This window comes from Aphelocoma coerulescens, chromosome 23, assembly GCF_041296385.1.
Source record: "Aphelocoma coerulescens isolate FSJ_1873_10779 chromosome 23, UR_Acoe_1.0, whole genome shotgun sequence".
Lineage (NCBI taxonomy): Eukaryota > Metazoa > Chordata > Aves > Passeriformes > Corvidae > Aphelocoma > Aphelocoma coerulescens.
Genome location: NC_091036.1, coordinates 7,814,159 through 7,838,352, shown reverse-complemented (window position 1 = coordinate 7,838,352; position 24,194 = coordinate 7,814,159). Strand labels below are relative to the sequence as shown.

The window sequence follows — 24,194 nt, the reverse complement described above, 5'->3', positions numbered from 1 at the left end:
CCGGGCTGGAGCCCAGGCCTCCACTCTGCTCCGCTTCCAGGGGCGATGCATCCTTATCCGGGCTGTGCAGAGTCCAGCCAGTCCCACACCCAGCCCTGCTGATCCCGATGGGGTGCATGGAGGGGACAGATCTGACACCTTTCCAGCTGCAATAGGTCCCAGCTGAAAGACAACTCCCAGTATGACCCCAGCTCACCAGTTCATCCCAGTTTAGCAGCGAAGCTGAGGTGACCAGCGTGTATCTGGAGTTCATATTCCTTCCTTGCTTCCTGTTGATCCAAAAACACACATGAAACCCCAACCTGCCCCACACAGGCGAGGCAAAGGGCTGCTGTAAAGCCAGGTGCTGTGTCTCTCCCTGCACCCATGTGTTATTCCATCCATGACTCACGTGTTATTAGCAGCCAAGCAATATTCCCAATTCCCTGGAGTTAACCCTTCACTCGTCACTCACAAAAACACGATGTCATAACAAACATCACCGGTATTATCTACTTTAATTATATTGTATCTACCCAGCTCCAGGAACATTAACAGCGACGGCGACTTGGTTCTGGGGAGATGCTCCGTGGAGCTGTGGGGAGGGAGGATATGAGGTGCTCAGGAAGTTGGGGAGCAGCTCCCTGCTCTGCCACCACTGTCCCGAGGGGTCTTGTTCACCACCTTCCCTCCTGGCATTCCCTTTGGGACATGGCCAAGAGGGGACGCAAAAAAATTGGAGGCGCAGGGTGTCAGCAAACAGAAGGGTTATTTCCAGGCCTCGGATAGAGCTTTTGATTAAAAAAAAAAAAATAGTTAAAAGTGGGGGGGAAAGGAAAAAAGGACATGCTTGGCTCCATGGGCACATTTGGCTCCATGGGCATACTTGGCTCCATGGGGGTTTTGAGGGTGCAGGGTTGCGGAGTTGGAGAGAGCGATGAAGTGCACCCCAGATTGTCGGGGGGGGGGGGGGGCTGCAGAGGGGTGTGTGTGTGTCCCCAAATCCTGCATCCCTAAGGAGGGGGTGCGCAGTGCGGGTGCAACCCGGGAGAGGGCAGCAATGCCCCGCGCATCCCACTGGGACCTCGGGGAGGGGGGGCAGCCTGGGGGGGGGGGCTACCCTCCCCCCGGGATATCCCCCCCAAAACATCCCCTCTCTGGAAGTGTCCCCCCCCTCCCAGGGCGGCGCTCAACGGCCGCGCGCCCGTTGCGCCCCTCCCTGCGCTTCGCAGCGACTGGGAGGAGAAAAAAGGGGGGGGGAAGGAAGGAGGGGAAAAAAAAGAGGGGGGGAAAGGAAGGACTACAAGGCCCGGCATGCCCCGGCGGTGCTGCACGGCTCCCCGGGGTGCCGGATGCTGGCCGTGCCGCTGACAGCGGAGAGAAGCGGAGCCGCGGTCCCCGCCGCGCACGGAGAGAGGAGCGAGGGGTTGGGCGCGCCTGGCCGCCGGCTCTGCTCCCCCCCTTTTATCCCAGCCCCCACAAAGCCGGGAGCGGCAGAAGGCAAGAGAGAGGGAGGAGGTGGTGGAGGAGGAGGAGGAGGAGGAGGAGGGAGGAGGAGGAGGAGGAAGGGGGGAGGCAGCGGCAAGCCAGGGCTCTGCTGCGCTGTGTCTTTCTTTGCTTTCCGCAGGCGGCGAGCGGCGGAGGCGCAGAGGGGAGGTCGGTTCCCCTCCGCCTCCCGCTCCGCTGCCTTTTGTGTGTGTGTGAGAGGCGAAGGGGGGGGAGAAAAAAGAGGAGGAAAAAAAAAAGGGGGAAAAAAGGTGAAAAAAAGGGGGAGAAAAAAAAAAAGAGAAAAAAGGGAGAAAAATAAGCTAAGCTGTAGAGGGGAGAGAAAATCCCGGAAAAAAATAAAATAGAGGGGTGGAGGGGGGGGGAGAGGGAAGGAGGAAAGAGCAGGCAGGGGACGGAGGAGGGGGCGGGCTGGCAGGAGCGGAGTTGCCTGGGGAGAATGTGAGCAGGAGGCGCTGGAAATGCTCTCGTTGAAGGTGGCGAGCGGTGCCGAGGGCTCCGGGACCCCCGCGGCCGGTCAGGACGCAGCCCCGGCGGGCGGCAGGAGCCTCCCCAAGCGGGCGGGCTCCGAGGGGCGCGGAGCGCAGGAGCCGGCGGGTGAGTACCGGGGACCCCCGCCTTTGTGTGGGGCTGGGAGGGGGGAGGACACACGGGACACCCCCTTTGGGCAGAGCGGGGTGGGGAGGGAGGAGGCGGCGTGTCGCGTGTATGTGTCCCCCCCTCGCCGTCCCCTCCGCTGAAGTTGCGCGGCGAGTTGGTGCCAAATTGCCGGAGTTTAATGGCACTTGTGGTGGGGAGGGGCGTGCGGGCGTGGGGTGCCCGAGGCGAGCCCCCCATGGCGGGGGGCTGCCATCTCCACGAGTTCGGCCGCGTCCCCCTGGACACCCCCCCACCTCTACCCCCCCGGGTGCGAGCGGTGAGTGACAGCTGTCAGAGCCGACTCCGGCCACTAGAAGGCAGAGCCTGTCAACAGCGCGGGGGGCTAGGGGGGCTCCCCGGGGAACATGGGGGACCCCCCGGGGCACAGCATCCCACCCCTTCCTCTGGCAGGCTGTCTCCGGGGAGCGGTGGGCCGCCCCGCGGGGGCACTCCCGGGAGGGTGCGGGGTGAGGGGCGTGCGGGAGGCTTCCCCCAGCCCCGCCGGTGAAGTTGCGTGGTCCGTGGCGCGGGGCTCGGCGAGCGGTTGTTACTCCGGTGCCTGTCATCCCCCCTCTGATTTGTTTTTATCGATCAGCTGATTTAAAACCCCCCCGCGCGGCCCCTCGGTGCTTGCGACAGGGACCGCGGGGGACCGCGATGGCTTTGGCGGGGGCTGGAGTCACCCCACGGGGTCACGCTGACGCCAGACTCTCTGTGTTTGGTGTCCCCAAGGCCGACGCAGGTGGAGACACCTGAGTCCCCGCTTGTTTACGTGCTGGGGGGACTACGTGGCTGTGCCCAGGACCAGGTGGCCTCGTGCATCCAGCCCCTCTGCCCGTGGCTGCCAGGAGAGCCCCCCAAAAGCAGCGGGGTGAGCTCATTGTGTGCCACAGCGCGCGATGGAGTCACTCCAGATTTATCCTGGCGTGACAGAGAGCAGAAGCGACCCCCCGGGGTGACGGGCACGGATCCTGCCCCGCTCGCTTTCCCACCCTGGTGCCGGCGTGGTCTGAGTCGGGGGCCCGTGGTCCAAATTGGGGCCCCGTGGTCTGAATTGGGGCCCCCTCCCAAGCCTCTCCCCCTTTCCTCGCCCCCCCAGGTGTCCCCTTACACTGGCTTCTCCTGCTGGGCTGTGGAATTTGCAGGGGAGGGTGGTGGTGGTGGTGGTGGGGAGCGGGGGGTGGAAGAGGAGGGCGGAGGGGGGGGCTGGAGAAGGGATGGCGCGGCGCCAAATTCCGCTCTGCCATGTCTCTGTAACCTGAATAGGCCAACTCCATCCCCGGTGCGAGTCCCCCGGGGCTCTGCCGCGCTCCGATGCAGTCAGGCGGGAGGTGGCTTTCGCTCGGCTGTTGGCGTGTCCCCCTTCTACACCCCGCCAGCCCCAGTCCGGTTCCCTCCCGGACACCGGCCGGAGCCACCGCGCGCCCGCCGGGAGCCGGTCGGGCAGGAGGTGGAGATGGTTTGGGGGAGAGGGGTTGGCACTGTGGCGGGGACGGGGTAGCCAAGGACATGCCGGGAGCGGGGCGGCCGGCGGAGGAGAAGCCATGGAAGCCCATGGAAGGTTACGGGAAGCCTGGGGGGGGGGGGGGGGGGGGGGCCGGCGCTGCCCTGGCCTCCTTAGAGGAGGCAGCAGAGACCCGGGGCAGGCTATTTCTGCTGAGATCCCGAGGAAAGCTCTGGGAGAATTGTGGGCTTCTATAAATAGTGTGTGTCAGCCGAGTGGAAACAGGGCCTTGAAATGCTCCTGCTATTCTCCCGAGTGCTTGGAACCAGCTCTTGGTAAACAGGGCAGCGGTGGGGAGGGCTGTTTCCTTCTTCCGGGCTCGGTAACAGGAGCGGGAGGGATGGGGGGGGGGATTTTTGCCTGGTGATATGGCAGCGTTCCCCCCCTGGGGCCAGCCGGCTGGATGCTGGGCTGTGGCCGGGCTGCCCGGATGCGGGATGGCCCCTGAATGCGTCGCAGATGTGTGTCCTCCCCCCGCTGCCGTCCCCTCCCCAGCCCCACCGCCCGCCAAACTTCGTGGCTGGGATGTGCCGTGTGGTCCGGACATGGTCCTTGGGGAGCCGATGATTCTGGGGGAGGTTTGTGGGATGTGAGGGCTCAGCTGGCCAGGAGATGCTCAGCACACCCCCTCCTCTGGCCGGCATAGAGGTGCGTGGGGTCACAGCCCGGTTCCCTCTCTCCCCACCTCGTGTCCATCCATCCGTCCATCCCGGCTGGACTTGTTCCCACTCTGCCTCAGGGCACATGCTGAGTGATGCCTTGGCCCCGTGTGCGTGCTGGAGGGCAAGGATTTGATCCTGTGGGACCTTCCCAGGCATGTCTGGACACCCAGGGTGCTGGGGACTTTGTTCCTCAGGGGGTTCTGCATGTGGAGGGGACATGGTGACATGTTCCCAGCGTGTTTGCTTGGCTCTGGGGCACATCCTGGCAGCCCCAGTGCTGTGGTGAGTGTTCAGCTTCCCACAAGGACCCTAGCATCATGCTCTTGTCATCTCCCCTCGCACCCACACCCCAGTATTCACCCTGTGCTGCAGACAGTGGCTCGAAATCTGCCTTGTTATTATTTTCCTTAAAAATAACACAAAAGGGAAATAACTGGGCTGTGCTCACCTACCCATTGGGAGTTTTTAGGGTGATGTACAGTGGGCTGCATGGTGGGAGGGATCCAGCACATTTCTGGTGGGATTTGGTGTTGGATTCGGAGTTCACCAGGGTGTCACAGGGCTGGGGGGCCCACCCCATCCCTATGTGCTGCCTGCCCGGGTGCTCGGTGCCGGCACAGTGGAGTGCATTCTCGGCGTGGGTGGGAAGGGGCGAGCGCCAGTCCGGTGGGGGTTTTTTTCCTTCTCCATCTTTCTTTTTTTTTTTCTTCCCCTTTTTTCTTTCTTTTTTTTCCCTCCCTCTCTGTGGGTTGAGCGTTGGGGCGACAGACAGGGAAAGTCTGAGCAATGGTCTCCGTGCTGGTGCTGTCTTCAATCACCGCGTCCCAGAATCCCTCGCTCTGGGCCTTCTAGGCACAAGGGCTTACAGCGAAAATCGGCAGCTGCAGCTGCGAGTGAAAGCACAAGAGCCCGGCTGGGTCTTTGGCATCGGCAGGAGAGCAAAAAAAAAAGCTGGGGGAGGCGAGGAGGGAAGGGAAAAGGCGGGGGGAAATGTGCCCTGTGGTTTTTTTCCAGGCTTGCCACCGAGGGTTGTGTTTCAGAGCATCGGTTCCCGGGCGCGGGAAGAGGCGGGAGGATGGGGGGTGCGGAGCGATGCCTCCGGGGAGCTCATTAAAATCTGTCGGCTCCCCCCTTTCGCCGGCCGAGAGAGGCTGGATATGGAGGGAAGGAGGGAGGGACGTGCTGGGAAGGAACATGCCGGCAAACCGGCTGCCCGGTGGGGACAGTTGCCGGCCCAGGCAGGAACGCTGCCCCGGGGGCTCACCTGTCGGAGCACGTCGGCCCCGGCATGCCAGCGAGGCCGTGACAGGGGCTGGCGTGTGCCGGGGACTCCCTCGGCGCTGCGAGAAACCCCCTGGATGCTTCGCCAGGCTCAGAGGGGTGATGAGCTGTCCTGGTGCCAGGGTGGTGGTGGGTAGGTTATGGGTATTCAGGCGATGCCGGGGGTCAGTGGGGTGCAAGCAGGAAGGGGTGTGTGAGTGGGAGGTGTCAGCACGTGCATGGGCAGCACTGAGAGTGTTGGCTGTGCAGGCAGGGTTTGATGTGCGGGTAGGGTGTGTGGACAGGGTTTGGTGCACAGGCAGAGACTGGCGTGCAGGAAGGGTTTGGTGTGCAGGTAGAGTTTGGTGTGTGGGCAGGGTTTGGTGTGCAGGTAGTTTGGTGTACAAGACAGGGGGTGCAGGCAGGGATTGGTGTACTGGCAGGGTTTGGTGTGCACAGGTAGGGTTTGGTGTGCTCGCAGAGATTGATGTATTGGGATGCGGTTGGCTTGGACATCCTGAGTGCTAAGGTGGGTCTGGGTAGGTGTTGGCAGGGGACATGCCACCCTGGCAGAAACACCTCCTTCCCCTCCCCAGTGAAGGGGACTGACAGTGTTTGGGATCCCCCTTCCCATTCCAAATCCCATGGCTTGCCGGAGGGAGAGTTGGTGCAGCCTGGCCTGGCACAGTGTGGGGAGACAAGGAAGAAGCAGAATGTGGTATTGATCCTCTCAGAGGGAGAGTGAAGCCGTTCTGGCATCCTCCAGCTCCAATCCTCTGCCCTTCCCACCGCTCAACCAGCTCCAGGCAGAGAGAGCAGCATGCCATGCCATGCCATGCCATGCCATGCCATGCCATGCCATGCCATGCCATGCCATGCCATGCCATCCCATCCCATCCCATCCCATCCCATCCCATCCCATCCCATCCCATCCCTGTGCTGCCGCTGCCGCCTCCAGGGCCCCAAGCCCCACGCACACTCTCCCTTCTCTCTTCCCTCTTCCCTCTTTCCTCTTCCCTCTTCGCCTCCTGCTGACTTCAGCGCATCGGCTTGGGCTCAGCGCCTGAACATTCCTCGCAAAACCTGGGCCTAAAATATCTGGAGGAGGATGGAGCGCCTTGGGCGAGGGAGATGAGCTCCTCAGCTGCAGGAAAGAGGGAGGCTGCCGGGCTGGAGGCAGCAGGGACGCTCTGCTCCCTGCCAGCTGCCAGCCCCACTGGCCCCCCGGGAAAACGCCAGGAATAAATCTTAATCTTGCCTGGTGAAGTCAGTGGTTTGGTTTGGTTTGGTTTGGTTTGGTTTGGTTTGGTTTGGTTTGGTTTGGTTTGGTTTGGATGTGCCCAGGCAGAAGCAGGGGCAGTGGGGAGCACGGCACTCTATGGAGCACCAGATGAGTGTCACAGGGAGCAGGGATGGTGTTGGGAGTGGGGTGACAGAAGGGCAGGGTATCATGGAGTGTGGTGACAAAAAACCAGCGTGACAGGGAGAGCAGGATCACAGGGGAACAGGGTAGCAGGGTGACAGTGGATCAGGGTGGCAGGGAATGGGATGAAGGGGGAGCAGGAGAACAGGGTGCCATGGGAAAGCAGTGGCAGAGAGCAGGGTGGCAGGGAACTAGGGTGACAGTGGAGCAGGGTGACAGAGGAGCAAGGTGGCAGTGGAACAGGACAGAAAGGTGACAAGGGAGCAGGGTGGCAGGAGAGTGAGCTGGGCTGGGGTGGCTGAGGAGGGACAATAACTGCTGGGAGGGAGGTGCTACGCGGGAGCTGTGTGAGAACCAGTTTGCGAGGTCCAGATTGGCAGCAGATCCTGAACCAGGAGGAGCTGAGCATCCATACGGCCCCTGCCGAGATCAGACGCGACGACAGCGACTCGGTTTGGGGGAAGAAATTGGAGGCGGGGGAAGCTTTTTTGCTGAAATGAAATTTGAACCCCGAAGTGGGAGGGAAGTGGAGGTGGGGGGCACGGCTCTCTCCACATGGTTATTACTGCTGTTTTCCACCCAGCTGAAAGGAGAATGTAGCTTAATATGGACCCGCGGGGAGGAGAAGCACTCGGGAACGGGGATTTGGCAGGAGGGAGCTGGGAAACAGCGAGAGGAACGTAGAGGTGAGAGTGGCCAGGGCTTTGCCCAGGGAGGAGAGGACAGAGCCGGGCTGGAACAAGGCGCTATTGTTCTTGGCGAGCAGGGGGCCGGCCGCGGCCCCCCCAGACCCGCAGAGCTGGCGCAGATGTGGGGAAGGTTTTTGGGACCGGTTTTTCCCGGCGGATTGCTGGCTGGGGAGTGAGAAGAGCTCACTGTGCTGGGGTGCACCAAAGGGAGCTCGCAAAACACCCAGGGAAGCAAAGGGAGACTCTCGCGTTTGATGGGGAGGTGACAGCAGGTGAGAGGACAGGGGTGAGAAGGGGGAATTTTTGGATCAGTGAGCGGGAGTGGGGGTGGTGGGGCAGGGGCTTGGTGGCCGGAGGACAGTGTGGGGATGGGGCAAAACCCGGTGTCCCTCATTTTGCCAGCACAGCAGCTCCTCCTTGATGTGTGTGTGGGGCTGGGGAGGTCAAAATGGAGGGTCTGGGGACCTTGCTGGCCTGGGGACCTCTGTCACCCCATGATTCACATCCTGCCATGATCCCCTCTTGGCTGTTGGCATGTCTCCAGTGGTCCCCACTGAGCCCTGCTATCCCACATGTCCCTTTGGTCCCTTGCCCCAGCACCTGACATCGCCGCCTTGGGCACTTCACCGCTGCTGTCAATGTCACGCGCCACGTTGCCACAGCCACCGGCTGTCCCCTGGGCCATGACAGTGCTTGGGGACACCCCAGGGTGCCACTGAGCAGGAATGTGGGGAACCAGTGAGGCTCATGGGGCTGGAGGAAGAGGAGGAGCAGAATGGAGGGATGTGCAATCCCATGGGCTCTGGGAGCTGTGACCGGGGAGGGGACGACGAGGCAGGGGCCAGGCTCAGGGCAAAGCTGAGCTTACCCCAGCCCTTCCTGGGCTCCCCATGCCTTGGCCCTCCCAGCCCAGCTGGAAAAGAAAGACCCCCCTGCAGCACATCCCTGGCATTTGCTCCCCATCCCCCCAGTTCCCACCTCTCTAATGCTTCCAACGCAGTGATGCCCTAAAGGCAGCAGAAGCACCTTCGCAAGTGCACACTAAATATTTGAACACGCTTGGGTGCTCTGGCACCGCTGCTGCTCTCACTCTTCCCCATCCTCTTCCCTGGTATCGCTGGACTCCCCAGATTTAGTGGGTACCCCTCCTTTCCTTTGGTGGGGGCTCCTCCTTTCCTTCCAGAGAGGGGTGTGATATTTGCTCAGCAGCTCTTGCTCAGAATTATTTGCTCCAACCAAGGCAGTGCTTGGCATCACCATGTCACCCTGGGTGTGTGTCATCGCGTGTCCCCCCCTCCCCAGCCCACCCGCTCCCAGCCCTGGCTGCACGTGGTGGTACCACAGTATCCGCGCGACGCCCACCTCCCCATCCTTCATCCCTCCTCTTCCTCCCAGCCTCAGCACCCTGCAGCCGGGCTGGGTGCCCAATGGGGCGGGAAGGGGGGGAGCAGTGTTCCCCTCCCTTCCCCGGCATTCCTTGGGAGTGAAACACAAGAGCTGGCAGGGCACTCCTGCTTTCTCTGGCCTCCGCTCCTCCGGTGCCTGAACAAAGCCCTCCTGCCTCTCCCAGGAACCTGGGGTTTGAAACAGGAGAGACGGCTGGTGCTGCGTGGCAATGCCCTCCTCGCGTGTATTTTGGGTTCTGTGGTGGGTGGGGGACAGAGGTGGGCAGAGTCCCCATGGGGGGCAGCTCTGGACAAGGTACCCCAGGGTGCCCACAAGCACTATGCCTGCCTTAAGAACTGTTGGCATCCTCCCCAACCTGGGTTTTGCATCCCCACCATCTCACTGCCATCATATTGCCATGGAAACTGAGCCCTGAGGAGCACCAGTTCAACTCCAGTTTGCCCCCAGTTTGATCCTAGTTTGGCCCCAGCTCTCTTCCCAACCCATCCGTGACAACATGAGTTGGTGTATCCTTCATCCCACCATCCAGGATGATGTATCCCACAGGGAATGTGCGCTCTGTCCCCCTTCCTAATGTCCAACACCCCCCCTCCTCACCACACAAAGCCCCCCCCCCCCCCCACCCTCCCCACCACCCCCGGTGAAACAGGCCCCTGTTGGAGCGCAGTCCCCGACAGCGAAGGTTATTTTAATGGATGCATTACTTTAAACGAACCCTCCGCCATCTGTTCCACCCCCTAATTACGCATGCAAAAAAAAGCCCATCTCACAGCCAGCGCAGGAGAAAGTAAAGATATAAGTGATTTAAATGCATGTATCCGCAGCTCCGCCAGCAGCTGGGCTGGGCTGCGCTCCTCGGCTGCCTGGCGAGCTGGGCAACTTGGAGGCAAGAAGGCAAAAGGGATGGTTCTCCTGGATCTGGCAGCGCCAACAGCGCGGGAGGGCAGCCGTGGTGCTGGGTGGATGGTGTGTGCAGCAGGCTTTGGAGCACGGTGGCTGTATCCATCCATGCCTCCATCCATCCCTCCCTCCATCCTGCCATGGCCTCTCCCCATCACCCCCTGAAGGTTAGCGCTGCCCGCCGGCTGCCAGCCTCGGTGTGGCGGCGGCTGAGCCTTCAAAGCGCAGGGACACGCGACCGTCCCCAGGCTGCCGCTGTGCATGGCGGGGGCTTGGGGGGGAGCACCCCCCAGCTTGGCCAGGCTCCTTGTCCTGACGCTGTTCGGAGGTGACTGAAGGGGCAGGGGGTCCCACGGGGATGAGGATGGGTGTGCCTGGCCTCCGGGTGACACTGTGGGTGCTTGTTCTCTGGGAGAGAGGCTGAGGAGGAAGGCTTTTCCCCCACACTGCTTTTCCCAAGCAGTAGCTCTGTTTCTATGACCCATCCCAAGATCCAGGGGATCTTGGGCCCTGAGTGCTCCCAGGTGATGTTCGACCCTGGGGGCCTGTCCTTTGGGACAGCAGAAGGTGAGAGTGGAGTGGAGGGGTCTGAATGAGATCCGCTTGGAGGGGCAGAGCTCATAGGTGATGAAAAAACCCCGTTTTTACATCAATCTCCTGCTTTGCGGAGTCCCAGCAGGGACAGGGAGGTGACAACAGTTTAGGTGGCTGCGTCCATCCCCTGTCCAGGGCGAAACAGGGGGGAACCCTGTATCCAGGGCTGCCCCATTGTGACTCAGTTTCCCCCATCCCCAGTACAAACCATCCTCAGGGATGGGATGGGTGACTGGCATGGCTTTGGGTGACCCCACGGTGACAACGCAGGACCATGACCACCACAGCAGGGCCACCGCCTGGCGCCGGAGCCGACAGCAGTCCTGGGTGCCCGTTGTCCCCCCCTCTCCCTCCGTCTCCTTCTCTCCGTGCCTGACTGCAGCAGATGCGCCAGCTCTGCAGGAAGAGGGAATTAAGTTGGGCTGGAGGAATTTTAAAGATTGCTGCAGGCCTGAGGGTCTTAGATCCCCCCGCGGAGATGGGCAGTCATGCAGAATTAATCCTATCGGCAGCCTGGCTCGGCTTCAGCCGGTGCAGAGCTCCGGGAGAGCGCGCGGGAGCACGGGGGGCGATGCTGGGGGCGGCTGAGCCAGCCCCGGCGCCTCTAAGCGTCGATGGGAAATTAATAATGAAAAATTAAAAGCCCCAATTCAGCCTTTCACCCCCCTCCTTCCTTCTCCCCATCAGCCTGGAGGTGGGACTCGTAGGGGGGAAGGAGGTGGGTGGATTCTGCAAAGCTTAAGGAAAACCTGTTTGCCGTAGCCAACAGAGCCCGTGGTGGGAGAAAATGCTGGGGCCACATCCTGCTCCCGGTGCACGGAGCTGTGGCACAGCTGGGGCTCAGCCGTGTGCCACAGGGGGCTGGCTGGGCCTGGCATGGGGACACCCCTTTGCTGCCATCACCCAGCTCCATCTGCAGTGAGGTCACGCAGAGGCAGGAGCAGGTTGGGGTGACAAGAAGGAGGTTGAGGTGGCAAGAGGGAGGTGGGGTGGCAGGAGGGAGGTTGTGACAGGAGCAAGTTGGAGTGGCAGTAGGAAGGTTGAGGTGGCAGGAGGCAGGATGGGGTGCTGTGCCAGCGCAGGGGACACAGGGACACACCAGACATCCCCACGTGCTGCACCAGCTGCCCGCCACATCCAAAGGGACGCCAGGGTGACATCTGGGTGCCCCGTGGCTCTGCCAGCCCCACAGGCAGCCTTGTCCCTATCGTCCCTCCTGGCTGCCGGGGCTGTGGTGCCACCGTGCCAGTGGGCTCGGTGGCTTCGTGACGCCGGGCAGGGCGGCCCGCAAGGGCTCTGCAGCTGCTGCCGAACCCTCTGCTCCTCCAGTTTATAAATAATGCAGCACCGAGGCGTGTTGGCAGTGCCCGCACACGCCTGCAGCCCTGGCATGGCGGCGGCGCTTTGGGGGTGAGCGACGGGTGCTATCACCCCGGCTGGGCGACACCGAGCCATGTCATCCCGGCGGGGAGGTGGCAAACCCTGGTGTGTCCCCCCCCTCCCCTTGCTCCCCACCCTGTCCCCCAGCCCCATATGTCCGGGGTGGGTGGTGGCGGTGGTGGGTGCCCGCGGTGACCCCACGCGTGGGGACGTCCCCAAGCCTCACGACAGTGGCGCGGAAGGCGACGCGCAGCTTGCGGGGTTGCCATGGCGATGTGCTGGCGCTAACGAGCCCGAGTAAACATTAACGAGGGAGAGCCCCACGCGGGTGGGTGCGAGCGTGGGGACTCAGGCGTCCTGCGGGGCTGGGTGCTGGGGTGGGGACACATCGTCCCCGTGTGGGGTGCACCGGGAGATTCTCCCCAGGCGGTCCCTTCTAGGTGCTGTGTGAGGCTGTGGTTTAATGGTCAGCTGGGACCTACTGGGAGCTCTGGGTGCTGGGTGAGGTCCTTGGGGGCAGGATGTCAGTCCCCTTCTCAGTTTGGGGGCACCCAGAGTGGGAAGGTCCCCACCTTGAGGTCCCAGGGGTCCTGTCGTGCCCCGGCACTGCTACCCCCCTCTGGCCTCCGTCACCCTCTTTGCAGGGCCCGCGGGTGCTGGCTCGGAAGGGGATGAGTCCCGAGGGTGCCCCCCGGCGCTGGTGGGAACTTCGGGGTATTCCTGGGCAGCAGCTGCCACCGCCGTTGCAGTTGTCACCATGACTCAACTCCCCGCGTTCCTCCTTCCCCATGGCCACGCCGGCACAGGGACCCACACCGTACTTTGGGTGGGGGTCAGGGTGGGGGCAGCCCCCGCGCCGGCACCTCTACCGTGCCCGAGGTCCCCTCCAACATTTAATGGTGCTGCAGCTCATTAAACGGAGGTGCAGGTGCCCCCGGTACCTTCATCCTCCCGGAGGGCTCTTAATGAGCGGCTGCTAACGAGCGCCCGCGCTCCCCTTCCAGCCCCGGCAAGAGGCTGATTGGCGAGAGGCACCCGCGAGCGGCGCGCGGGCTCCTTTCAGGGGCTTCGAGGGGTCCAGCGACCCCTTTGCCGTGCTGTAGACGTGGCCTTTGCACCGTGCACGAGGGTCCCACGTCACCGACACTGCACCGGTGTCACACCTGTCCTCAGCTTCTCAGTGTGTACATCATGGGCACCTGGTGCCCTGTGCCTCAGTTCCCGCCCCCCCCTTCCCCCCATCCTCGGGACACAGGGCTTTGGGGATGGGCACCAGTGCTCACAGACATGCAGAGGCGTGGGTTGAGGCTGCTGTTGGTCCTCCCAGCCCCATTTTTGTCCCCAGAGTCACACTGTACAAAGCCACCCAACCCCTGGGAAGACCTGCTTGGGTCTGTCTGCATGGGGGACTCCAGAGCGTTTGGCAGAAAGGCTGTGAGGGTCCTGTGCACCCCAGAAACAACCCAGTGGCACTGAGGGTGCCGGGCAGTGGGTGCCCAGAGGAGGCGGGCTGGGGGATGCCTGGCTCAGGGGGACTCTTAAGCTCGTTCCCCTCTTTTGGAGTCTGTAGTGGGGAGAGCCCATCCTGCAAAGAGCCATCGACCCACACCAGGGCTGGGTCCCCCAGCTCCCCACCGAAGGGAGCCCTAATCCTAGGTGACACGGTGCCCAGCTCCATGGTGGCTAATTGCAGTGTCCCCAGCTGAGGATTACAGTTTAAAGCAGGAAAGGAGCAGCAGGAGCAGATGAGCTCCTGAGCAACAAAGCTCCTGTTCCCCTGCAAAGCGACTTTTATTAGGGGTATAATTAAAAGCTGACGGGAGGGGAAAATCATGGGGACGGTCAGGGTGAGGGATGAAGCCACCTGAAGGTCCCTGTGTCCCCCCAGGCGTCCCGCTTGCCAGCTGCCCTTTCTGACCACAGCGTTTCTGGCAGGGCAGGAGGCAGCGAGGTGCTGGGCTGGCAGAGGAAATCCAAACTCGGCCCCTATGAAAGGGGCTTTGTGTGCCCAAGAAGGAGCAGCCCTCCTCCTTCTTCTCCTTCTCCTCCTCCTTCTTCTCCTCCTTCTCCTCTTCTTCCTCCTCCTCCTCCTGGCCACAGGGCCACTTTCCTGCCTGGAGGTGGCCTCAACGTGGGTGCCAGAGGAAAACTGAGGCACAGGGCAGCCCTGTGGCCTCCTGCCCTGCTCAGACTCCTGAGATTTTCCCCATTACTTGTACCCATGGCTGGGGGTGAGGCAGTCCCTGGGGATGTGCTGGGGACCCCCATGGGTGCTCCAACTGGTGCCATCCCTGCAGAGTCCCTGGGATAGGTGTTCTGTACCAGGGCTGGCCACGGCACTGGCAGTGAAGAAGGAGCTGCAGGGACAGAAAGACACGAGGAGAGAGGGACATCTTCCCCTGTCCCTTTCATGCCACCTGGATTGCCCTTTCCCAACACCACCACCTACCTCAGTTTCCCTTTCCCCCCTCATGAGTACTGTGCCTGCCCTCTGGCACGACAGGACCCCAGATCACTCGGGGGGAGTTGAACCCTCCTTGGTGACCCCAGCTGCCCCTGCAGACATGGCTGATGTCCCCTGGGAAGGGAACACTTTGTGGCACCCAGTGTTTGGCACCTTTCTGGGTTTCCGCTCACAGGAACATCGGTCTGGTGCCAGTCCGGTCCTGTGGCAGGGAGGAGGGTGGGTGCAGGCAGGGGCCCCCAGCTGGGAGCTGGGCACTGGCCACCTTGGCCTGGCCCAACCCCAGCCCCAGTGGGCAGTGGGGGGCTTGTTCTTTGCCTGGACAGGAAGATGAATGAATTCCATTATGGGATCGCGATTTTATTCCACGTGTCAGGGAGCCTGAGATTAACTTGCTCACCAGGCTGTGACAAACCCAGACACCCGCGTGCGCACACTCAGGCGCGGGGGCTTCGCACACTTGCTGGGCACAGAGCTGCTGAGACCCTGCCATGCCCACCCAGGGCAAGCAAAGCTGTGCCCATCCACACTGATTCCAGCTGGGAGCCCTTTGGCAGCTGGGGAGGTGGCAAAGACCAAGGCAGGGGTCTGGCAGTGCCACTGTGTTGTCCCATGTCCTAGAGGTCCTTTGGCCACCCAAGGACTTGTATTTTGCAGACAGGCGAGGGGCGAAGCATGATCCCAGCACAGCTCTGGGAGGCCATGTGCTGCCAAGTGACAGGCTGGGAGGGAGGAAGGAAGTGGGACATGGGGGTTTGGGGGCCTTCACGATAGCTGATGACACTGGGGACTTGACAAGACCAATGGGCTGCTCTTATCTCACCTCAGTCAGGTGGTTGCCTACTTCAGGAGGACATGAGGGCTGTGCAGTTGTGTCAGGGCTGTGCTGTGCTGTGCTGTGCCGTGCTGTGCTGTGGCGCAGGGCCGGCTGCTCTCCCCTCACCACCCCCCTGCGCGGGCGCAGGCAGCTGGCTCTGTTTGCTGGAGGCTTTGCACATTCCAGTTCGTGGGTCACTCGCCTTCGAAACCTCTCCAGGGACAGAGGCAGTTGGGAGCCGTAACAAACAACCCAAGGGCTCCAGTGACGCCCGCGCCCGACGCTGCCTGCCAGCTCTGGTGTGGGGGGGGCTCGGGAGATGGCCCCCTGCTCCCCTGGGGTGCTGGAAGGCAGCTCTGGGGTGGTGCTGGGAGGTCCCAGTACAAGCAACCAGGAAGGAGGGACACGCTGAGCAGGTTTCCTTGCAGGAGGTGGGAGTGATCACTTTTTGGGGAGCAGTGGAGAGCGCAGGAGGAATGCTGTGGTCACCTCTGCATTGGGGATGGGGGTATGGAGTGGGGCGCTGGCAGTGGGGCATCATCCATGATCCATATGGGAAGGGGTGGTGGAGTTGGCCAGGCACGGTACGGGCAACATGGGCAGCAAGCATGAGGTGGCTCAGGGCTGGTTGTGGTGTCCTGGAATGTGCATTGGAGCCATCCCGAGGAGTTCCTGGGTCCGGTGGGGTGGTGGGAGTGTGGTGGGAGCGCAGCGTGGCTTGGGGAGGCTGGGCAGTGCAGGGAAGGTCAGCCTTGGCCAGATGCAGCCACTCCACCCTCCTCCAGTGCTTTGCACATTAATGCAAATGCACTGGCCTGAGTGGTTCATTAGCAGCATGTGGAATGGAATAATGCATCCGCATCCCATTAGCCTAATGAAAAAAAGGGAGCCGGCACCTGGAACAAAGCTGCCGACTCTTGGCTAGTGCTCTGGCTCGGCCATGCTGGGCCGTGGGGGCCCCCCTTTCCTTCCCCTCCCCTCTCCTCTCCTCCCCTCCCCTCCCTTCCCGTCCCTTCCCCTCCCTTCCCTCTGCCGCCCCAGCCATCACCTGCCCAGCCCTCTGAGCATCCCTGTGCCCAGCGCTGCCAAAGGGGACCCCGTCCTCAGGGTGTCACCACGGATCCCATTCCCAGGATGTCACCATGGCAGGGTGCAGCCCCAGGAGGACTTCAGGGTGGTCCCAGCATTACCCCTCAGCATCCCAGGGTGGGAGAGGGATCCAAGCCAGTAGTGCCACAGAGGCACTGGCTGGGTGTTGAGATGTCCCCATGTCCCTGGGGCTGGCAGTGCAGAGCCTGAAGGATTCGGGTGCACCCCAGGGTGGGCAGAACCGGTCGCAGCATCATCCTTCTGCATCCCCGGGTGGGAGGGGGTCCAAGCTGGGAGTGCCGCAGTGGCGCTGGCCGGGTGTCGAGATGTCCCCATGTCCCTGGGGCCGGGAGCGCGGAGCCTGAAGGATTAGAGGAAACATTGCCAAACAAACCAGGCTGTGCCGGAACCAATTAGCCTCCAGCAGGCAGAGTTTCAGATGCTGTTATTTCTGCCTCTTCTCTTTTCTCTCCCTCCTTCTGTCTCCCTCTTTCCCCCTCCCCGGCCCTCCCCAGCCCCTCCTGCCCGCCCCCAGCATCCCTGCTCTCGCCATTCCTCTCCGTGTCGGAGCTTGTTTTGGGCACTGGCTCTGGAGTGAGTCATGCCGCGCGTAGGGGATTTTAAAAGCTTTCTGCTGTCGCTGGGAAGCCGGTTTGGGCTGCTCCGACACTGGGGGTGGAGCGCCATGCCTCGCAGACAACCCTCGTCTAGGGAACCCAAAAAAATCCCCCACCCCGATGCCCCGAACCCCTGGGATCCCAGGGCCCCCCCTTTGCGGGGGTCGGCTCGGTCACCCCAGCCAGCGGTTGAGTCACAGGCGAAACTTTCGAGCCGTTGGAGCTTCCTCCGCCGGGCCCCTCTCCGAGGAAGTGGTCTGCCGGGGCGTCGAGCCCGGCGGGGCGGTTGCCCCGTCCCGGTGGGTGCAGCACGCAGGCGCGGACGGACGGCGCTGGAGCTCGAAGCGTGGGAGATTTTTTTTTTCCACCCCCCGTTTCCCTCCCTCCTTCCCTCCACTGCCGCCTCCGCCGGCCCTGCTGCCAAACCCGGGGTGGGGGCCCTCCGGCACGACCCTCCCGCCAGTCCGCAGCTGGCCGCGGTCCCCCCCTTCATCCTCCTCCTCCTCCTCCTCCTTGCCTTGAGCTGTGCTGCTGAGGGACTGCAGCTCCCGTGGATCAGGAGGAGATTTAGGTCAAGCGCTCGACTGAGTCGAAACAGCCATCTGTGTGCGGAGGAAACCGGCCACCCAGAGCCCCCGGCGCGGCTGGCCCGGCATCGCCCAGGGTCCCGGCACCGCCGGCACCCCCCGGACCCTGCGCCTGGGCACACAGCCTGCCTTTGTCTCCAGCAAGGGAAAAAACCCACCCAACGAATAAATAAATGGGGAAAAAAATCCCCCTTCCTGCCGATCCGTCACCCCCGGCTGTGCCGTGGGCATCGCCGGGAAGTTTGGCACGGAGCGGCCGCGGCAGCGCTCCAAGGTCGCCCTGACACGCGGTGGGAAGGTGTGTGCCGGCGTGAACCGGGCAGGGATGCGGGAGCGAGGGCCGGAGCCGGCCGCGGGCGCCCGCGGAGCAGGCAGGGTGGGGAGGTGCAGGCAGGAGGGAGGCCCTGGCTGCCTGCCCGGAGCCCGGACTCCTGGGTTCCTGCAGGAACAGGGTGGAGCGGGAGGAGGATGGGGAGCTGGTGTCATCCCGGCCGCGGCGGGAGCGTTTCCCTCCCCGGGAGAGCGAGGGGCTCCGCATGAAGCTGCGGCCGCCGTGCCTCAGTTTCCCCGGATGATGAAGTGGAGCAGCCCAGTGCTGGCAGTGCAGCCGGGCACCCCGGCGAGGTGGGGACCCCTAGATGCCCCTTGACACCCCGCACCGGGGCGGAGGTGACCGCGGCCCCTCCTGCTCTCCACCTGCCGGCTTCGCCTTGCTTTCTCCATTTCCTTCCGGAGCCTTTTCTCGCCCGCCGGTGTCTGTGCCGCTGCGCCTGTGCGCACGCTGGGCGCAGGGAGAGGAAACGCCGCCGGTGCCGTGGGAGGGCTGCCCCCGGATGGGCCCCCCAGGCCCGGGCGGTTTGGCACACCCCAACCGTGTGACGAGTTGTGCCTGGTCTTAGGCCGGAGCCCGGCCGGGCGCGGGGATGCTCCCCGGCACCTCGCCCCGTTCGCTGCCCGCCCGGAGCCGGGCCCGCGCCCCGCCGGGCCCCTTGGGAGCCCATCGATCCACCCGCCGGGCCTGGTAAGGAGCTTTGTCCGGCTGCGCAGCCAGTTTGCACAGTAATCCCGCCTTGGTCGGGGGGATTATGCGTGGGGTGAACGTGTGGGGGGCCCGGAGCACCCAGGCAGACGGGGTTTGGAGGTCAAGGTTTCCCGCGGTGCAGTGGGTTCTGGCCAGGAGAGTGACGGGGACATCCTTGTGCTCAAGCGGGTCACACAGGGACCACAACGTTTGCCCCCAGCCACGGGGCAAAGCAGGCAGGAGCTCGGTGTCCCTGCAGAGCCCTGTGCTAAGCCAAGCCAGAGCTGCGGCCGGTGCTTCCCTCTGGGATGGTGTGGAGCATGCCTGCATCCTTCTCCAGCATCCTTCCCTCCCAGTGTGGCAGCAGCAGGCACGTGCAGGCAGCAGCGAGGCAAGAGCTGCCAGGAGGTGCGGGTCTCATCCTGGGTCCCTTCCCAAGGTCCCATTCCAGGGTCCCATCCCAGCTTCCCCACAGCACTGGGTCCCTGGGAAGGCTCGGAGGGGGCTGATGGATGCTGGGAGCTCAGCGGTTCTTTATGGTCTCAGAGGGCTCCATTAATTCTTTAAATATCCAGCCTTTCCAGGTGGGTTTTGTTGAAAATTAATTTCCGGAGCTATTTTAATTTTGCTGTATTTAATTTGCTGTTTATTTTAATTAATTAACACCGGGAAAATCTCTTCTCCCCAGCATACTGCAGCCGTCTGGGGTGGCTGCACCCGGGAGGTGAGAGCAAGGGGGTGTCATGGGTGTGAGGGGCACTGACAGGGAGGGTGCCCAGCCCCCACAGTGCCCACCTGGCTCCATCCCACCTGCCCCAGGTGACAGGGTTGGCATGGGAAGGCAGCGAGCGGGGTCTCTTCCCAGCTCCATCCCTACTCCCAGGCACATCACAGGGTTTGCTGCTGGCTCCGTGGGATGTTTGTCACATCTCCTGGTGGGAGATGGCTCAGGTGGTGCTTGCAACCACCTTTCTCCTCCTCCTCCCACCGATGGCCAGGGACCTGAGGGGGTGCATCCATGAGGATACAGTGCCATGCTGTGCCATGCCTTGTGCCAAGCAGGACAGTCTTGGTTTAATAGCCCAGCATGGAGCTGTTCAGAACCACACCCGCACAGAGCGATGCGGGACTGAGCCCAACCTCCCACTCCCATCCCCGCATCCCTCCCAGTGCTCCATCCTCGATGCTGGCCAGACCCCAGCGAGGGGGTCCCTGTGGGGCAGGCGGGCAAGGAGAGAGGGAAGGGATGGAGCCGCCTTCCTCCAGATCAAGGCCTCTGGTCTCTCGCATGTCTAGACGCTGCCACACACACCTAATGTGGTTCTTGGCAGGAGCCGCGGCTGCTCTCCCGAGGTTAATTGCTGCGCACGGAGCTCTGCAGACAGATAACCCGGCTCCATGCTGCCCCCGGACCCCTACCTCAGCCAGCCCTGCCTTGGCTGCAGTCCCCAGATGATGCTCGGATTCCCCCAGGATGCTCACACCCCCCCAGGGAGCAGCAGACCGGGGGTGCAGAGGGGGTGATGCTGTGATGCTGTGCCCAGTGGGTGGTTTGGGCTGCAGCACTGAGCAATGTGGGGGGGGGGGGTTTCCCGGTTTTGGGGAGCAGGCAGGGATGGAGGAGAGGTTCTTGGCAAGGGGTGACAGTGGCCACGGGGGCTTTGGGGCGGGAGAAGGAGAAGAGAAGGGCCCCACCAGCCCGGGGCTGCCTCCATCCTCTGCCTGCTCTTGGCAAAGCATCTGGGCCAGATAAGGGAAGCGCAGCGGGGGGAGCCGGACAAAGGCTCAGCCTTATTCAGCCTGCGTGGCCAGATCCAGGCTCCGGAACGGGAGCTGGAGAGAGATGCGGTGAGGACTGGGGTGGGAAGAGCCGTTTCATCCTCCAGCCCCAACATCTGGTGAAAAGAGGGGATGGGAGAAGAGAATGCTGGGCAGGCTGCAGGGGTGAGCCCCAGGGCTTGGCCACATCCGGACTCCCTGGGATGGGCTGGATGAGGCCATTCCCAGCAACTCCTCTTGCAGAGCACTTTCCTGGGAGCAAACACTGCCGTAATGATATGCTTGGAGCCACTGACACCCCAATCCTCATCCCTGCTTGGGCCCATCCATAGGGAGCAGCTTCCCTGTGGACAAATTTGTGCTTTGCCAGGGCTGGTGCCAGCTCCCAGGTGCCATCACCAAGGCAGGGTGATGCAGAGCAGGGCTGGTAAGTGGCACATTCCAAGGCTGGAATCACATCGGGTCCCTGGAGGGATCCCCAAAGCACGACATCCCCTCACCTCACACATGGCTGGGGCTGGCAATGGGGTCTGGGCTTGGTCCCATGTCCCAGGGCTGTGTGGGGGTGATCCCCAGCCCTGGGACCAGCCCCACACAGGATCCACAGGGAACTGGGTGAAGATTTCAGTCCAAGCTGTGTTTTGGTTTGGGGTTTCGTCATGATTTCATGGCAGGGAATTTCCGTCCGTAACCAAAGACAAGAACAAAAAAAAAAAAAAGGAAAAAGCTGAAACCAAAGAAAAAAACCCCAACCCTGCCTTGAATTTTTGCCAGCAAAATGGGATGTTTCCATTCTTGTTTTGGCTTTTGGCAGCCCCAAACTGCAGCCAGTGGAAGAAAATATCCATGTGGAAATGCTGCTGGCCTCCTCCAGCAGTGCAATGGCCAGGCTGGAGCTCCTGCCCCATGGCCATGCCGTGTTGGGGGATTTTGGGTGCAGAGGGAGGAGAAGGAGCATGGCCCCTCCAGAGCATGTCACCGTGCTCCCTTCCCTGTGCTCTTTGCAGAGGACATTGCCATGAGAACGGGCTTGTTGTTTTGTGGGGAGCATTGAGACAGAGCAGGCGAGCGTTTGCAAGGACACCAGTGGCACGCCGAGCTCGCGCTTCCCACTTGTCCTTGCAGCGGGTCGCTCTCTCCTCCCCAGCTGGCAGCAGAGCCATGTTCGGCTCCAGCATGTGCTGTGCCATGCCATCCTCCCTCCAGGCATTACCTTCCCTCCTGGCATCACCCAGCCTCCTCCCACTTCACCCCTTAGGTTTTGGGGGACCCTCTGTGGGGCTACAATGCTGTGGATGCCAGGGAAGGGAGGAGCGGCCACTGCAATGCTTAAATGAGGTTGAGTTTTTTCCACACATCCCCCCTTCCATCCATGCTAGGAAGAATTACAGTCGCCCAGGCATCTGTTCTGGCAGAGTCGAGCTAAAGAGCTTGTCCTGGGCTTGGCAAACCAGCCGGTGCAGCCGACAGCTTTTCCAAGGGCAGCCTTGGATGTGGAGCAGCAGGTTGACATTGCAGGGAGAGGAGCCTTGTGCTGCAGGCACCGGTGCTGTGCCCCTCAGCTCCTGCTTGGATGGGTTTTGGCAGGGAGTTCTTCAGGGAGGATGCTGAAAACCCCCTTCCCAAAAAGCAGCATCCTCCAGCAGGTCTTTGTCTGGAGCCGGGAAGAGGGTGAATGGTGCCAGCACATCCCAGGGTTCTCATCCCTGCACAGGGAGGACAGCAAGTGTCACCCTGCAAGGGACCACCGCCAAAAAAAGCCCTGCTAAATTTTTGAAGCTGGAGAGGCTCCTCTGTGTCCCCAGGCTGTGCAGCATCCCTGACACTGCCACCCTTCCCCATTTGTCACACCTTGAATATCACCCACAGTCCTCCAGAACACTGTGGATGGTTTCAGTGGTGGCACCAGGAGATGCCAGGAGCATGGCTGCCCGCTGTGCCAGCAGCACCAGGCACAGGCCGTATCCATGCCCTGAACCATCAGCAGTCGAGGCAGGGGGAGGCGAGTTGGAGAGGCTTGGCAGGGAGGTGTGGGAGCCCTGCCGGAACGCTGGGCTCGGAGCTGGAGCGTGTCAGGCACAGATGGGATCGTTAGTGGTGGTAAAAATTATCCAGCCCCTCTTAAAAACCCAGACACAGCAACCTGACCCTGCAGCTCCAGTGGTGGCAATTCCCACCGGAGCAGTGCCGGTGTTTGCTTCCCCTGCCATTACCATCCATCCCTGGGATCTGGGGCCATAGCTGCCCATCACATGCCGCATGTTCCCAATGCCCCGTCCCCTCTGCAGTGCCACGGTGATGGATTTCTCCTTCCCCCTGCCCCAGAGACAAGCACCCTGACCCCACACCCACCCCAGTGCCACCGCTGCTGGGCAAACCCCATCCCTGTGGGTGCTCCCACCCTTTATGCCATTTCCTATTTCTTTTTTAATGCACCCAGGTCTCCTGTTTGCTTTTTTAACTGCAGTAACCACAAGAGGGAAGTTTCAGAGAGGTACAAGCCTGTCTCCACCAGGAAGGGAGAGCCACCACCACTCTGTGCCCATCACCGCAGCACTGCGCCCGGGGGCTTCGCCGCCATGGTCCAGCGGCTGGTGGCTGTTGTGCTTTCCATCCCCCTCTTTCTGCCGCTCATCCCCAGCTCCTTTTCTCTTGGAAGTGAGGAATTTGAGGCTGGTCTGGCGTTGCCAAAGGGCCTCAGGCCCCCCCAGCGCCAATCGATCGCTCCGCGCGCTCCTGCTCCCTGTTTTTTCTGTTTGTTTGCAGCCGCTTGAGGGCTCTTGTGATGAATCCAGCCTGGACAGAATTCAACAACAGCTGAAACGCAGCCCGGGGTGGGGGTGGGAGTGGGAGGGCAGCAGGGCCGGCCCACACTGGAATGTGAAATGGGGCAGCAGGCAGTGCTGGGATGGCAGGATGGGATTGCTCCAGATCCCACTCCAGGGGTGCGGAGGGACAGGGAGCACTGCCAGCACCGTTCCAAAACTGTGGGTGCTGTAGGTTGGCAGCGTGGGGACCTGCCCGGTTGAGCGGGGTGAGCAACTGGGGTGTCTTCCTGTGTCTCCCTGCTGCCCATGGCTGCTGCTGGGAGCTGGGCAGCAGGGAGAAGGGCTGGTCCCACTGGTTGGGCTGCAGGATCACACCTGCGAGGGGCCAGGCATCTGTGCCAGCTCCACCACCCACCCTGCCATGCCAGGTGCTGTCCATCCCTGAGCATCCACAGGGACTGGCCACCTGGCCTACCTGCCATCACTGTAAAATGGCGGATTTTAATAAAAAAGGAAACATTCCCCAAAACTCCAGTGCAAGGAGGGGGGGTGAGCACCACCCTGTGCCCCCAGCATGCTGCTGCCAGCTTTGCCGGGGGCCATGTCAGCAAAGTGGGGGGCACAGGCACATGGGGGGCACAGGAGAGGAAGCAGAGTCTCAGAGGGAATCTTCCCAGGCCAGGATGATGCCGGTTGGCGTGACCACCGTGGTGCTCGGTGCCGGGGTTGGCTGTGATTTTGCAGCTGTGGCTCCAGGAGGGAACAGGACGCGGCTGCGCCGGCGTGCGAGGGTGCGCGCAGGCGGGAGGGATAATTAGTTCCTACTATAGCACTCCTCAGTCAAAGTGCTTTTTAAAAGCCTCCATTCATTAGTCTTCACGGCTCCCCCGAGGTGTCGTGTCCTGGTTCTCTTCCCCCCTCCAACTCCCCACCTTCCCTGGAGTGATTGGGGATCCTGGGCTGGGGAAGGGGAGGTTGATGTTGCTGTCGAGGCTGGGTCCTTGTAAAACCTGCAAATGGGGTGTCAGTAGTGGGGACCGTCTCAGTGTCCCCCTTCCCAGTGGGCTGGTGGGGTCTCATGGCCACATGAGCATTGTTGGGAAGTTTCC

General features: G+C 62.2%; 1 protein-coding gene across 2 annotated transcripts in view; it reads left to right on the top strand.

The window, feature by feature from the left end:
* Positions 1-1,616: 1,616 nt before the first annotated feature.
* Positions 1,617-24,194, top strand: part of AHDC1 (AT-hook DNA binding motif containing 1) — a 48,493-nt gene continuing 25,915 nt past the window's right edge. The window contains exons 1-2 of one of the 2 annotated variants that reach the window (XM_068994434.1): positions 1,617-1,635; positions 1,962-2,082. Coding sequence is in view for 1 of the 2 variants with exons in the window: in XM_068994433.1 (XP_068850534.1) it covers positions 1,947-2,082 (136 nt within the window). In the remaining variant the exon portion in view is untranslated. Of the gene's footprint in view, positions 1,636-1,926; positions 2,083-24,194 lie in introns of those variants that run through there. The other variant, XM_068994433.1, reaches the window with a different exon arrangement.